At 39.7% G+C, this 15,045-nt stretch overlaps 1 protein-coding gene across 2 annotated transcripts in view; it reads left to right on the top strand.

Annotated features, from left to right (window-relative positions):
- The window catches only part of FBN1 (fibrillin 1), a 233,149-nt gene that overhangs the window by 175,995 nt on the left and 42,109 nt on the right, over nt 1–15,045 (top strand). For both annotated transcript variants that reach the window (XR_012494755.2, XM_019730687.3), the window contains exons 39-45: nt 1,750–1,818; nt 1,915–2,040; nt 3,252–3,374; nt 4,035–4,193; nt 6,923–6,994; nt 10,516–10,641; nt 13,639–13,761. Coding sequence is in view for 1 of the 2 variants with exons in the window: in XM_019730687.3 (XP_019586246.3) it covers nt 1,750–1,818; nt 1,915–2,040; nt 3,252–3,374; nt 4,035–4,193; nt 6,923–6,994; nt 10,516–10,641; nt 13,639–13,761 (798 nt within the window). In the remaining variant the exon portion in view is untranslated. The remainder of the gene's footprint in view (nt 1–1,749; nt 1,819–1,914; nt 2,041–3,251; nt 3,375–4,034; nt 4,194–6,922; nt 6,995–10,515; nt 10,642–13,638; nt 13,762–15,045) is intronic.

The following is a 15,045-nucleotide window of genomic DNA, read 5'->3' as shown; positions in this document are numbered from 1 at the left end:
GCAATTAGTTAAGCAAATATGAAGTGGAAGATTACTCCCTTCTTATGGCATGACTTGAAAGAAAGCTCTAGAATGTGATTTTAAGGACGTAAATAATGTCTTCTAAAAAATAAAAGGCTTCCCATTTTATTTATGCATCCCCTGCTATGCTTCAGAGTGAGCTGTAGCTTTTTTGGCAAAGGTCAATGGCTGCTGTTTATGGGGTATATCGGGCTAAGTATTGATTCTTTCCTTGCCAAAGTGTCATTTATTTACTTTTTGTGAAAGTATTTGTTGAATACCTAACGTGTGTAGTTTGGATGTGCAAAGATGAATAAGACTAGCTCCTGCCCTCTAGGAGTGTACAGTCTAGCAAATTATGGCCCAAACATACAAGCTATAATTCAACATTGTCCTCAGTAAGGGAGGAAAGAAGGGCAGACATAGTGCTATGAGTGGGAGGAACAGCACACCTGGTTCCAATTAGGACTCCATCATTTGCCACTCATGTAACCTTGGACAAGTTACTTAGCAAGCCTGAGTTTCCTCATTCATAAAATGCTTCACAGGATTAAATGAAATCACTCCAGTAAAACACTCAGCACAGCGGTGAATGCTTAGCAGGCATCTCCTCTCTCCTCTCTTCAGAAAAGGAAGTCAGTTTTGATTGGCAGAAGGTGGTGATGACTTTGTGCCTTTTTTAAATTGGGCCTTGAAGGAAGAGTGTTACATGAAAGAGGAGACTTATAAAGGGTGGAGAATGGCAGAAAGAGGAAGAGAGAAAAAAGTAAGAGGAGGGCAGTTAATTTCATTGATATTGAAAGAAGCAAGCCAAGATATTTAAATGGGAGAGTCAAGTCTATTGATTAATAATGATTAACAAAGCAATAGAGGTCCACCCTACCCCAACCTAGATCAGAGCTAAAAGTGGAATATATATGTATATATGTATATATCTATATACACAATTATGTACTTGTAAATAGAATTTCAGAAATCCAGGAGAAGGATTATTAGGTTTAGGAAGACCATGATGATTGTGAAAGAACTGATTCTTATGGACGCTCACCAGGACAATACAGCAGGTTAAGGTCACTCTTAGTCTCGTGTTCCTGTATGTGTCACACTGATGGTGCATAGCACTGAAATAAATGTTTATGAGTGAAATGCTTGGATGACAGAATTAACTGGTGGAAATTGAAGGACACTGTAAAAAGTTGGTTTGGGAAACCAGGGGCATCAGGATTGCAGTCAGTAGAACCGGAGGGGCAAGAAAGAGCTCTAGTCATTAAGGAGATAGGTGGGGTGGGAACCAAGAAAGAATAGCTTTTCCTAAGGCTCTGTTTGGAAAGGGTTTTGGAAACAGGCTAATTAATATTATTAAGGGGCGCTGTAATTTCCAGGAAGTAAGGCTAAATAAAACATAAAAATGGAGATGGAGTTTCTTAGAAAATAAAAAGAAAATGAAAATCTTTAAAAACAAATAATGATGAAGATAGATAAGGGAATGAAATAGTTCACAAGAACATAAGGCCAGGAGGGTTCAAAGACTGAGGACAGTGGCCTTACATTTGGTACCTATAATAAAAGCCATTTGAAAATGACAAGTATACACTAAGATACTAATTTCTTTCAGGTGGGTGGGGTAACTGCTAAAGATTCCTGAAAATGAATATTTTCAGTTGGGTTAGTTAGTTTTTCTCTTGAGGATGCTATTTCTTGACATTTTAGATTCAAAAAACCTCAATTGGATTTTTTTTGTTTCAATAGCTGAGTACAAAATTCTTTGTCCTGGAGGAGAAGGTTTTCGACCCAACCCTATCACTGTCATATTGGAAGGTAATTCTGTTTCCTTTACCTTAAAGTATGTACGTTTTGAACTTCCTTGGGTTGATGTACAGTGCTGAAGAAGTCCTGTTGTTTTCATTTTGGTAGATATTGACGAGTGCCAGGAGCTTCCAGGGCTGTGCCAAGGCGGGAAATGTATCAACACCTTCGGTAGTTTCCAGTGCCGCTGTCCAACGGGTTACTACCTGAATGAAGATACCCGAGTGTGTGATGGTAAATGGCCCTTATAGGATGACAAGTTCTTTCCCATATTGAGAACTGACCTCAAAAGCCAGTATACAGTTACCAGGAACACTGAAATTTAGCAATATAACACAATGAATGGTCTAAATGTAAACATAGGTAAATATGTCTATGCACTAATGTTACTGACATAATGTCATTATCATAATGCCAATGTGCCTTAAATCTTTCTTTTCCTGAGAAAAGTGTAGTTTTGTTATCTTGGGCCATAGTACCACTTATGCCTACAAAGAATTTTCCATGCTCTTCAGAAAAGCCATTTTATTAGCGTCGCACAAGTCTCAGTTCTGTGATCTCTATATTCTGGACAGTTCTGTGCTCCTCTTCCTCCTGTCCTTCATGACTTACCATCAGTACTAATGAATCTAAATGAACTTCTCTTAAAGGCAGCCCCTTTCGTGTCATGATATACATGATGATTCCTACTCATCCTGTGTTACTGGAAAGATGGAGAATATTGACCACTTTTAGCTGTCAAAACACATGGACCATAGACCAGTTTAGGAGAGATGATTTTCACCTACATACAGGAGTCACATGACTAGTTAGGGGAGAGACCACCTTGCATCCTGGAGGAGACATAGACCTCTGACTCTCCAAAAGGCTTATTAGGTGACCTGGACAATGACAACATTGTTGAATATTAGTTGAGTATCACTGTGTGTATGACACAGCTCTAAGACTCACGGAGTTAAAATTAGAAACAACTCCTGTTTTTGAAAATGTGGAAGGTGGTATGAAATACCTACTTCCATGCTGCCTTACTAGTGCAAATTCCAGAAGCCAGTTGTTGATGGCTTCAGGATATAGCATATCCTTCTCTAGACTTTGTGAACATGTAAGGTACTAGACATAGTTGTCTTTCTGAAGGATATTTGAGAATTATGTTTTCTCCACATTTCCACCTCTGCGTGCCTTTGAATATGTTAATGGACTCATTTGTTAGGAACTCATACTAGAAGGTAAAACTTCCCCCTCCAAAACCTCATTTTCTGAACATGCACACACTCATTAGCAAAGATAAAGGACACTGATGAACTAAACATCTATTTTTGTTATCTGGATTTCCAAATGCCCTGTGTTTCTCCTCCACTGTCAACACTTATACTGACACTCAGTACCAGGCCATCCTAGAGAGTGAAGTTTCCATATTCACAGACCACTTTCTCTTTGGATTATAGATGTGAATGAATGTGATACTCCGGGCATCTGCGGTCCAGGGACATGTTACAACACCGTTGGCAACTACACCTGTATTTGCCCTCCAGACTACATGCAAGTGAATGGAGGGAATAATTGCATGGGTAAGTCCAAGCTTTTCTTAAGAATGCATGGTTGGTCCTCGTCTGCAAAGAGAAAAAGAGCTTACAAGGCCAGCAGCTAGTCCTTAGTGTTATGTTACTCATCAGACCGAATGTTGCCATCCTTTCACTGTCCTTGAGAGCCTCCTCCCTAGAAACCGTAAGCTTAGCCCGTTTTCACCACCTCGTGTGGGTGGTTGGGAGTTTTCTTTAAAATGTAATGTTGGAAAATCCCAAACAATGGTTTAATAGTACTTCTTTTGTTTGACTTTGGGTATATCTTTCTTCACTTATATTTACAACAGTGACCTAGAGTATTAAAACACCATGAGTCGGAAATGAAAAAACTACTGCCAAATAGCAGTGGAGAATTGTTACTAGGAGACTTGGTGGAGAGTCATATAAAGTTTATTAATGCTACAGCTATATAATGACTTAGTTCTATGGCACAAAATACCAGGGACTACATTCTCAAAGCTTTTTTTTTTTCTCTTTCTTTCTTGTAGCACATATGTAGGTAGATGAGAAGTTATGTAAAAGCAGACTTTTTCTGTCCTTATCAAAGTCAAGTTGTAATACAATTCAGAAGAAACTTACTCCTTGAATATCGCCTTAGAAATCTGTCATGATTTCCCCATGACATCACCAATCCCTTTCTTGTAGATATGAGAAGAAGTCTGTGCTATAGAAACTATTATGCTGACAACCAGACTTGTGACGGAGAACTGTTGTTCAATATGACCAAGAAGATGTGCTGTTGTTCCTACAACATTGGCCGAGCCTGGAATAAGCCCTGTGAACAGTGTCCCATCCCAAGCACAGGTGAGTTTTAGTTTCCCCATTACCAAAACTCTAGGTTGATAAATTACTTATAAATTGTTAGGGAAATACGTCTCAGCGAGAGAAGAAAAGGGTGCATTATTTAGCTTCATAAGAAAAAATGAGTTCACAATGCAAATATTTAAATTCACAGTTGATCCTGGTCCTCTCACCTGAAAATGAAGTCACAGACTATGCTTTCTAATTTATACACTAGTTCATTCACCAGACTAACAGACTCAGCATATCACAAAAACATAAATATTGTTATCAGTGTTATGGAGCTTGCCATGTAACTAAGAGACTGGAAACCTTAGGCAGAGCAATATCAAAAATAAACAAACCATATTCGTGTTATTTTAACTTATTTATAACTAGTCTTGTTCCAAAAACAGTTTAAGGCAGCCCACAAAGATTCAAATGTAAAATAAGAAGGCCTTAGGCAAATGGCAAACAAGGGTAAAAACCTTGGGGCAAGGAATGAAGCTAATTACACAAAATCCAACCTGGGAATTCCTACAGCCTTGTCGGAGATAAGCAGTAACTTTGGCTCCAAACTTTCCATCAGCTCACATTAAAAGGGAGACATGCTCAAGTCTAAGTATCTCAATGACCATAAAACAAACTGAACACTAAAGGAAAGTGTGACTGTTTTTGATATTGAGACCTGAGAGAAATTTCTTTGTATATCCTCAAAGAGAAAAATCTATATAATGTTACTTGTTTTTTAAAATGTCTGATTGACATCCTTGGAATAAATGAAATGTAGACTGGTGCACCATTCTTATATGGTAGATGATATACGTCATATATATCCTGATGACATCATGTACTAATGTTATGGTTTAGATTGAGTAAACTGTCATGCAGGTGTTGATTAGAGTATTCTGTAGTACCTACTCCATTCCCCTCAGTGATCTGTAATATATTAAATCTATTGTCTGATGCTACCTGAAACACATGAAACAGAAGATTCTTTTTAAATAAAATATACCATTTTATCCCTTGTTCACTCCAGAAATAATGTAATAACTATCACTTAAAATTATGAATTACCTCCATTCTGCAAGATGTCTCTAGACCAGGGGTTGGTAAACTACAGCCCATGGGCAAAATCCAGCGTACCACCTGTTTTGATATGGACCACAAGCTAAGAATGAATTTCACATTTTTAAATGGTTAGGAAAAATTTTTTAAATGATATGTCATGACCTGAAAATGATATGAACTTCAAATTTTGGTGTCCATAAATAAAATTTTATTAAACACTGTCACACTAATTTATTTACATGTTGTCTATGACTGCTTTCATGAGATAATTGAATAGTTTTAACTGAGACTGCACAGCCTGCAAAAGCTAAAATATTTATGTTTAGCTCTTTAAGAAAAAATTTGCTGACTCCTGATTTTGACTGATTGTCTTCAAATTTTTTTATTATACATACCTATCAGGAAAAAACCTAGGGGTTATACACACTTGGTGTGTGTGTGTCTACCTGTAAAAGTATGTGGGTATATTTCTCTAGATATTGTTTTTAATTATATTGAAATATGCATTTATTATTTTCTGAACTGTTCTATTATACAACAAATTTTAAAAAATAGATTTTACAGGATAGGTAGAAATCCTAGTATTTTCTTTTTTATCTTGATAGATCATTGTACATTTCCCTGGAGACCACTTTGGAGATCCCTGATAAAGACTGTCATTTACTTTCAGAAATGTCTGTCTGAGTTTTAAGAATCTGTATACTCTCAATATAGAATAAAATATTTCTTCTTTATGTTAAGTTTTGGCCAAATCCAATCATGATTTTTCATCAGCGATGCAATCTAAGCATATTTTAGGAATTCCTGAAATTTGTCTGGATGAGCAGTGTAAGCTGGCATGACACTTGTAGGACGTAGACACTCATAGATTAAGGAATAAAGCATTAGGAGAAGAGCATGCTACCTTTTGATTAAAATACTTCCAGAAACCTTTTCTAAATTTTCTGTGGGTTTGACCAATAAGGCAATGGTCATCTTGAGCTTAAATTTATACCTTGCCATATTAGTTACAGTCATGATCTAGAATTATAGAATCTCAGAGTTAGAAGGGATTGTAGATGACATTTAGTTCATTCTTTATTACCAACTTTGATGAATTCAGGTGAGAGAGAGAAAGATGGAGCGTCAGAGGAGGGAATGAGAAAGAGCAAGAGAGCTTCACCAAGAGAAATCCAGCTCTGAAAATTGAAGTAATGACATAAGTTGGTTGTTTGACATGAAGTAGTCATTGATAAACCTGATGTCAAGAACGTGACTAGCCTTTCTATGGTCTCCCCCAATCTGCTGAGGAATTGGCTTTTGCAAGCATTCCTCAAATTTTATTTCCCTTAATGCAGAATGGAAAGAGGCACTCTTGCCATTCCCTGGGTTCAGAGGTGAGTAACATCCTTATAAAAAAACTCATATTCCTACAGGCAATCTCACACAAATGAGTGGCGTAGAAAGTGGAGACCTCTGCTTCTCCCTCATTATTGTATCAACATGAGGTCACATTTCCCTTAGTATTTGTCTAACGGTAATATTATAATATCTATAGAAATTTTCAGATTGATTTTTCTATTTTAAATTCTTCAAAATACAGATAAATACCTTTCAAGAGTGTTTATCAAGTAAATTATTTCAGTCCAATCATTGCTCTTTGCTGATCCCTGTTCCCACCCACCTTTGTTTAATTACTGCAGATGAATTTGCTACACTCTGTGGAAGTCAAAGGCCAGGCTTCGTCATCGACATTTACACCGGCTTACCTGTTGGTGAGTTATGATGCCATTGTTGGAACTTTCTGTTTTTGCCTTTATATTAAGAGAAAGGAATACACACCGTTATTTTCTCAGTTAGCTTTTTTGTTTTCTTTACAAGGAAAAAACTCCTTCAACAATGCCATTTAGCATTATTGAAACACTGATTCTCAGTTTGAAACAAACTGTGCAAACACCCTGCGTAGCTCCACCTAATTGGCAGCAGCGTTTGTTGCTCATGATTAAGGGGACTGGAAAGCTTTTCCCAAAATTACAATCAAGCTTAGTTAAACCAACCCTAGGCATCAACAAAGAGAGCGTTTCTGGGAGTAGAGCCAGTTGACATTTGATTTGACTGTAAGTCCCAATTCTTCCTTCTGACTAAGACATGAGTTTAATATGACTTTTCATACCAATCCTCACGTCTAGGTTCACATAAAACCCTTCCTGTGCATCAATTTTATCTCACATGGCATCTCCTCAGGTCATCTGCTTTGGGAATTTCAGATGTAAAATTAAAAAAAAAAAAAATCTTTCCAGTCTGAGGCCCCGTCTAGTAACTGGAGCAGAGACTACTACCGTGCTAGAGATGCTTGTGCAAGATTCAGAAGTATTGCACAGCGTTCAGCCAACGGAGGCAATGCCTTTGTGGTTTAAAACCAAATAACAAAGTAGATGGAAAGCTATTGCATTCTCAGCGTTTTTCCCTAGTGTGATTTATATGCATCCTTAGATGCCCCTATTTAGTCTGAGCTATGGCGTTTAGTAGCAAACATCACCACTTGCTTTGTTCCACCTTATTCCTAATAAGTAAACTGAAATCCACATCAGCCTTTCCAATGACCTTGTTTAAGAAAACAAGGGTCTGGTCCAGCAATCAGCCTGGCTCTCTCAGTGCCAAATCCATATGGCTCCACAGTCTAGTCAACGTCCAAAGAAACTTCATGGTTTGGAAAGAAAAACTGCTAAATGACATTGGCATAAAACACCTGGCCCTAGCTGCTTTGTTTTTCCCCTTCCCAAAACAGATCTTTTCATCTCCCTAGAATCTCTGATCCGAAGATAAGTTGTCTTTAATAGTAATGGGTCTCTACAGTTGGATCAGGGTGTACCCCAGCAAGGCCTGCCCTCCAAGGTTGGCAATAGGCAGAGACTCAAACAGCATTAGCATCGTCCACCAATAGAGCTGGAAAGGCCCCAGACATCCCCTCATCCAAACGCCTCACTTTGCAGTTGAGGGGACAGAGGCCCAGTGAGGGGAAGGGACTCAGCCAAGGTCACCTAGCTAATTAATAACAGAGCTGGGACCAGAATCCAGTCCTGACTCACAGTTTGCTTTGCCTCTAGCTCTTTGAAACTGGAAACGTGATCGTTAGCAGTATACTTATTGTTACCAAATTCCACCATGACAAAATATTTAGATGACTGGGAAACTGTTTTATTTAAGCTTTATATTCTCCTTCTGAAAGGCCTTAAGATTGTTGGCATATAGAGCTCATTCGTATGGGGTTAAAACTATAGCAAGTTTATTAATCTTGTCTTAAAATATAAACTTCTACAAGTTGAAGTTCAAATGAAATCCAGACAGGAAAAGAAAATATAAATTTTTAATATATCCTTTTGCTATTTTATGCCTAACAATAGCTAGAAATTTGACCCAGCCTGTTATTGTTAAACTTGATAATACATCACTTATACTTAAAACAAATAAATGTGAATACTTCGTGTTTAACCCATGCTACAGGAATGTCATCTGAATTATTTTTTTTGTTTGCTGATCATACACAGTTGTACTTACTTGGCATAATTTTTTGCCGACATAAATGACAAGTGTGTGAAAAATCTAAAAACATAATTACCTGCATTCAAAATAACAATATATCTTTTGAGATTTTAAGCTGTTTTTTTTTTTTTTTTGGTTTGTTTGTTTGTTTTTATTTAAAGAGATCAATTTGCCTTCACACAAAACCAAGCCCTTTAGAAAAGGGTCTAAAATAAATGTATGCCCTGTCAAGTTTGTCCTTTAAAGCAGGTTGATTTTAGAATGTGATTCTCTGAAACTGTAGAATCCCTTATAGGCTCCGCTCAAGTCTATGGCCATCTTCTTACAATTTATACAAAGTACCTCACAGAGGCTACTGACTGTAATATGCAAATGTACGTACCTCAACAACAGTAACAGAAACCTGGCGAATTGGAAAGACTTGTGGAGATAGACCCAAGCTTTACAGCCCCTCCCAGCTTCTGGAGTGTTTTGTGAAACTGCCCAGGGGACCAGCCAGGATAACAAGCACTTGGATATAGGTTTTGAGTAGATTGTATGACTGTGATGTGAAAAAACACGAGGAAGACAAGATCACTGGTTAGAGGATCCTTGGTATCTAATCCTGACTCTGCCTCTTATTGGCTGGGTGGTCTTTGGCAAGTTCCTTGTGTCCTCTGACTTGGCTTCAGTTCCATCATCTGCATAGTGAGGATAGTCTAGTACTGACAGACCATCGTATAGGGTGACTGTGATGATTCAGTGAGTAAGTTCAGCTTGAGAAATGTATCAGGCATATAGCAAGTGAGGAACTATTAATACTGTTAATATTATTATCCTAGAGAACACTGGATGAATTCGAGTTCAGAGCAGATTAGACAGACAGTTCCCCAACCAGGCTGGTGAGGGGGTGAGACTGGCCCACGAGGTTCCTTCATCAGCCAGCCAGCCCTGCTTTAGCAGCCTAGGTCCTGGCTCTGCTCTCACTCCTACTTTGGTCCTATTTAAATGCTCACCAACTCCACTTCCAAATACTGGGTCTTAATTTACCAAATCTTAATTGACACTGAGCATTTGTTGGACAGCATGCCAGGGAACAGTAACGTGGTAGTGCAGCAGGCAGGCCCAGCCCTTGGCCTTAGGAAGCCGCAGTCTATTGTGACAGTTCTTCCTTGGTGCTGGCCCCATCTTCACTGTCAGCCAGGGCCCAGCTTACATCCCCAGACCTGACCAAAAACCTTGTGAAGGAGGAAGGGGGCGTTGAAGTGGAATTTGAAAGATCAGAGTTGACTGTGGCCACGGACTTGTCCCGTGTTCTTCGCCAGCTCCCCTTTCCTATTCCAACCAAACATCATTACCACACATTTTGGGGAGAGAGGCTGTTTACTCTCAGTAGTCCCTTTATTCTACTCCTCTGGTGCAGTGCCCAGTAAGTACAAAGATGGCTCCAACTTGGACAAAGCTGATGCTCCGAACCAAAATAAAGAAGACAGATACTAAATCCAGACAGACCCTTGAGTGTCTGGGAATGGTTTAGTCATTTCAACTTGACATTCATTGATGTCCTCCACTTCCATCATCACTCCTCCCCCTCCCCCCCCGCCTGCAACACATACACAGATGCACCCACACATGCATGCATGCATTTTCTCTTCTTTGGTTTTAGACCTTAGGTAGAACATTGAGTTAGAAGTAACTGACTTTCAATCCCAGTTTACCCTGCACAGGAGCCATGTGCTGTGCTGTCACTCATGCATGGCTGCTCTGTTTCTAGATATTGATGAATGCCGGGAGATCCCAGGGGTCTGTGAAAATGGAGTGTGTATCAACATGGTTGGCAGCTTCAGATGTGAATGCCCAGTGGGCTTCTTCTATAATGACAAGCTGTTGGTTTGTGAAGGTAAGTGATGTTGTCACTGTATCGTGTCCAGAGTGAGCTAACAAATGAGCTACTTACCCACACACGCGGCCAATTTCACAACATTGGAATTTCAGAAATCATATCAAGCTCTAGCAATAGTGAAGGGCACTGTGGGGAACACCATGAACTTTCATGCAAAAAAATTCACCAACTCCCGGTGGAAAAAGTAGGACTTGCATTCCCCAGCCCCCTCCCCCGCAAACACAATGTATTAGATTTCCCAGCTGATACGAAAAAACCTTGAGTTCCTGGGTGTGTCAGATAGATTGCTTTTGTTTCACATTGCTTGAAAGTGAACATGAGTGGTGGGCAGTCATCTTGAGTTGAATCTCAAAATCAGCGTTCTCTTCCAAATGGAGCCTTTGCTACTCCCAAGTGAAAACAAGGTTAATGCAAATATTCCAAATGCATGAGAAAATTCCAAATGGCAAGAACAGCAAATTCGATTTTATATGAAGAATGTTGGCATGCATGCAAATGGTGCTTTTTTCATTTTCAAATTACCTCCCCTTGCCATGTGTATGTACTGTGATTCTGCACATTCCTTACAGCACTTCATTTTTCCTACATCTGGGGAAGATAGTATTCTTTTACATTTTAGTAAAAGGGACATTACTGGTTATTAAATATACCATGTGCCCTAGGATAGCTGGAATAATTTTCTATTAATATTTAAACTTGGGGCCTCTAGCAGAGTTTTTGTTCATGTTAGAAAGGGTTATTGCCCCTTAGAGCATGGATTAGAACACATATGTCAACATTTTAATGTTAAAAATTTTTTTCTCCTAAACTGGGGACAATTATAGACCAAGAGTAAAGTTATAGTCCCAAGCACGTGCTTGTTAAACTCTCCTCATCAGGCTTTGGGTTACTATAGCCTAGTCAGCACAGGTCCTCTACTCTGTCTGCTGTGTGGGGGAGTGAGAGGGGGGCGATAGCCATTCAGAGCCTTCCTAAGGAGATAAGCATTTCAGGTCTTGGCCCAGCCCTGTGCTTTGAGGGGCAGCCATCAAGGATCAGTAGGAAGCACGATGCCGGAGCGGAGAGGAAGTCCACGGCAGGTGACCTTACAGTGCTAGGATTGGCTGCCTTCCTCATAGCCACCATCTTTCACCTTCCATACAGGCCTCAGGATGACTGCCACCTCCTTGTGGCATCTCCCCTTCTCTTCCATTCAGAGAGCCCTTTGGTGGTTACTTTACCCAGGTGCCTCTTTGGCAGCAGCAGCCCTTGGCCAGGACCCATAGACAAGGCCACCCACGACCACCAAGCCAACCTAGACCCTGCTGCACACGTGAGGTTGGAAAGCTACAGCTGTACCAACGTGAGGCACTTTTCTGTCAGAGCAGCAGGCAGTGGATGTTGAGATCACAGAGTGCTCCAACTTTTGGTTTCCCTTTCACAGGAAATCCATCTTCGGGGTGAGTGTTTAATCCAGGGTCAGCTGCTTCCCAGCGCACTCTTAGCTCTCGGATTCAGAAAATGAAGGTTGATTTAGTACATGCCTCAGCAACAGTGAGGTTGGAATGAATTCCAGAAGTGATTTAGAGGGAGCATCCATGCATCTGCTCTTCCCAAGTATGCATACTAGCAGATGTCAGGCATCTGATGCATTACAGAAATGCTTGTCTGTGATACCATTTGGCTTCTCCAAGGACACAAGCTACTCTCTATTTCTGTAAACCCTTAAGTAAGAGCAGGGCAGACTTAGTAGATAAGGTGCTTGGTGCTGAGCCTACTGTAATGCGAGGCAAGCACATGTCTGTGTTTGTATCTGCTATACAAGAGGCACCCCCCCACACACATCAGACAGAAAACTCCCCCTGACAGTAGTCCTGACATTTTCCCCACCACAAAGCACGAACCCAGGAGGCATAGGATGATGCATTTGCCGCCCCCTTGTGGGAACTTCTTTAGCTGAGCCAACTTAGATTGTAAAGCCTAGCACTAGTGCTGAGGGCTGACTCCCACCTGTGTTATAGGCTATTCCCTTTACTAGACTTGTAGTGAATTAGGTTATTTCACTGGAGCAGGAGCAGGGAACATGTATTTTGCCCTGTGGTATAGCCTGGACTGTATAGTAATTTTTTGTGATGCCACGAATTTAAATTATAATTTAATTAACTTTACTACAGAATTTGAACTACAGAATTACATTTACATAAATTTAAACTAAGTGTTATATATATGTATACATATATAGCACTTATTTTACATATATATAGACTGTATGTATAGATGTATGGACATGTATATACACATGTGTGTGTATATATATATGTACAACCCTGTGAGCATAGTCAAAGCTTTAAAACACACAATATCCATTTGATCCTTTTCTTTGATAATACAGATTGGTTGTTTTCAGTTTTATGTGCAACCTTTCATGTTAAGTTTTCTTGATTTGCCTGCCAAATGGCAATAATTTAAGCAGGAGCCTCTACAACCCTGCAGCTCCGAGTGCTCTGTGGACCAGGAGCACCAGCATCCCCTGGTAGCTTATTGGAGACGCAGAGTCTCAGGCCCCTCCCCAGACATGCTCAGTCAGAATCTGCCTTTCCACAAGATCCCAAGTAGTTCATGTGCACACTAAGGTTTGAGATGCTCTGCTCTCCCGATCTTTCAGCCTTCCACACAAAAGCAACCTGATCGAGTCATAAAACTCTGGGGTTTTGAGCAAATACAACATTTCCTAGGACATTAGTCTAGGTCCATATGAAGTCCTGATCATAGCAGCTGAATTTTATGACTTTTTTTCGATATGAGCATCACTAGAGTCCCTATGTGGTCATAAATAAAGTACTCCCATTTATGAAAATATTAGTAAAGTAGAAAATTAGAAAATGACTTTTCAGTCATCCTTTGTTCAATAGAACCAATCAAAATAAGAATATATGAATTTATTTTATGTGAGAGGCTTCATCGAGTTGGCACCAGATTCTGTTCTCCTCTAATAAAATGATCTTCTGCTTGTAGATATTGATGAGTGTCAAAACGGTCCAGTGTGCCAGCGCAATGCCGAATGCATCAACACTGCTGGCAGCTACCGCTGTGACTGCAAGCCTGGCTACCGCTTCACTTCCACGGGGCAGTGCAATGGTAAGTCGTTCCCTCTTGGCTGGATGTGCCCACCCCATGGGTTATCTCCATCAAGCTTCAGATACTTGCATTTCTTTTGAGATGGTCAGGTTGCAGAATGCATAACTCAAGATTTAGACTGCTGAGTTCTAGTAACTAAACCAAGAAAAATGAAAATGATTGCCATGTCTAAACTCTTAGCTTTTTCCCTCGTTTTCAAAACAAGAAATAAATCATGGACATACATAGATTTCATATTTGCCTCTCTGCTCTCCTGCTGCGAACAGCTACATCGACAAATATACACACACAGACACGTGTACATGCACACGCATTTGCATGCGTACACACACACACACACACACACACACACACACACGCACACACACACACGCTTCCCTAACCAGTATTCAGGACCAAATACTTTTTTTTATTATTTCATGTAATTCCCCCTTTGACAGGTGAGGTTGTCACCATCCCAGCCACACACCCCAAATCTAGACAGTGAAACTCTCTGAGCTGTGCCACATTAATCTTCAAAAAACAAACAAAAGGAACCAGCAACATCACTCTTCCTCCTAAATTTCTTACAGATAAAAGATCATTCACAGAGGGCAGCAAACATTAACAGCCTTTTTATTAGCTGCAAGTCACCTATAGTAAAATGAGAAACTGTCCCCTAGAGGTTAGATTTTTTTTAATTGTTCATTTTTGTCAAGGATGTGGTAGAAGTAAGGAGGATGAATGTGTTACCAACTTAAATTGATGGTAAAGTTATTAATTATCTAATGGCTCCTTGTAGCCAGTAGTATTAAAATTAAAACACTGGTGTTTCAGCCTAGAAGCAAAATAATATCTCAGAATGATTTTCAGGTAGAATAATTATAAATCATTATATATTTAGCAAAAAGGTCAGGAAGAATGTTATTTTGCTCATGGTTCATTTCACAGGGAGTTTCCTGGATATTTTATGCATTTGTGAATGAAACAACACAAGGGAACATGGTCAGATTTTCCTTGGATTTCCTTGCCTACCCGTGACTAAGTGGTAGGAAGTGCACTGCTCTCTGTAGGGTATTTTGCATTGTTTTATGAGACCTTGGTGGGAAGAGGGTGTAATAGCAGAACAAAAACTCACTTTGAGAATCAAGACTTGTTTTGTTGAGCTTAAAGGAACATGTGCAAGCGTTTAGCATTTTGTCAACAGAGCTGTTGTTATCCATGTATAAAAAAAAAAAAAGACAGGAAAAGTGGGGACGACTCTGATATGAGCCACAATACCCTAGTGAAACTTGGCATTGACAC

The sequence above is a fragment of the Rhinolophus sinicus genome, chromosome 3 (genome assembly GCF_057876585.1).
Source record: "Rhinolophus sinicus isolate RSI-liver-muscle chromosome 3, RSI-T2T, whole genome shotgun sequence".
NCBI classification, from domain to species: Eukaryota; Metazoa; Chordata; class Mammalia; order Chiroptera; family Rhinolophidae; genus Rhinolophus; species Rhinolophus sinicus.
The sequence above is the reverse complement of the archived record's forward strand: the minus strand, read 5'-3'. Positions and strand labels throughout refer to the sequence as shown.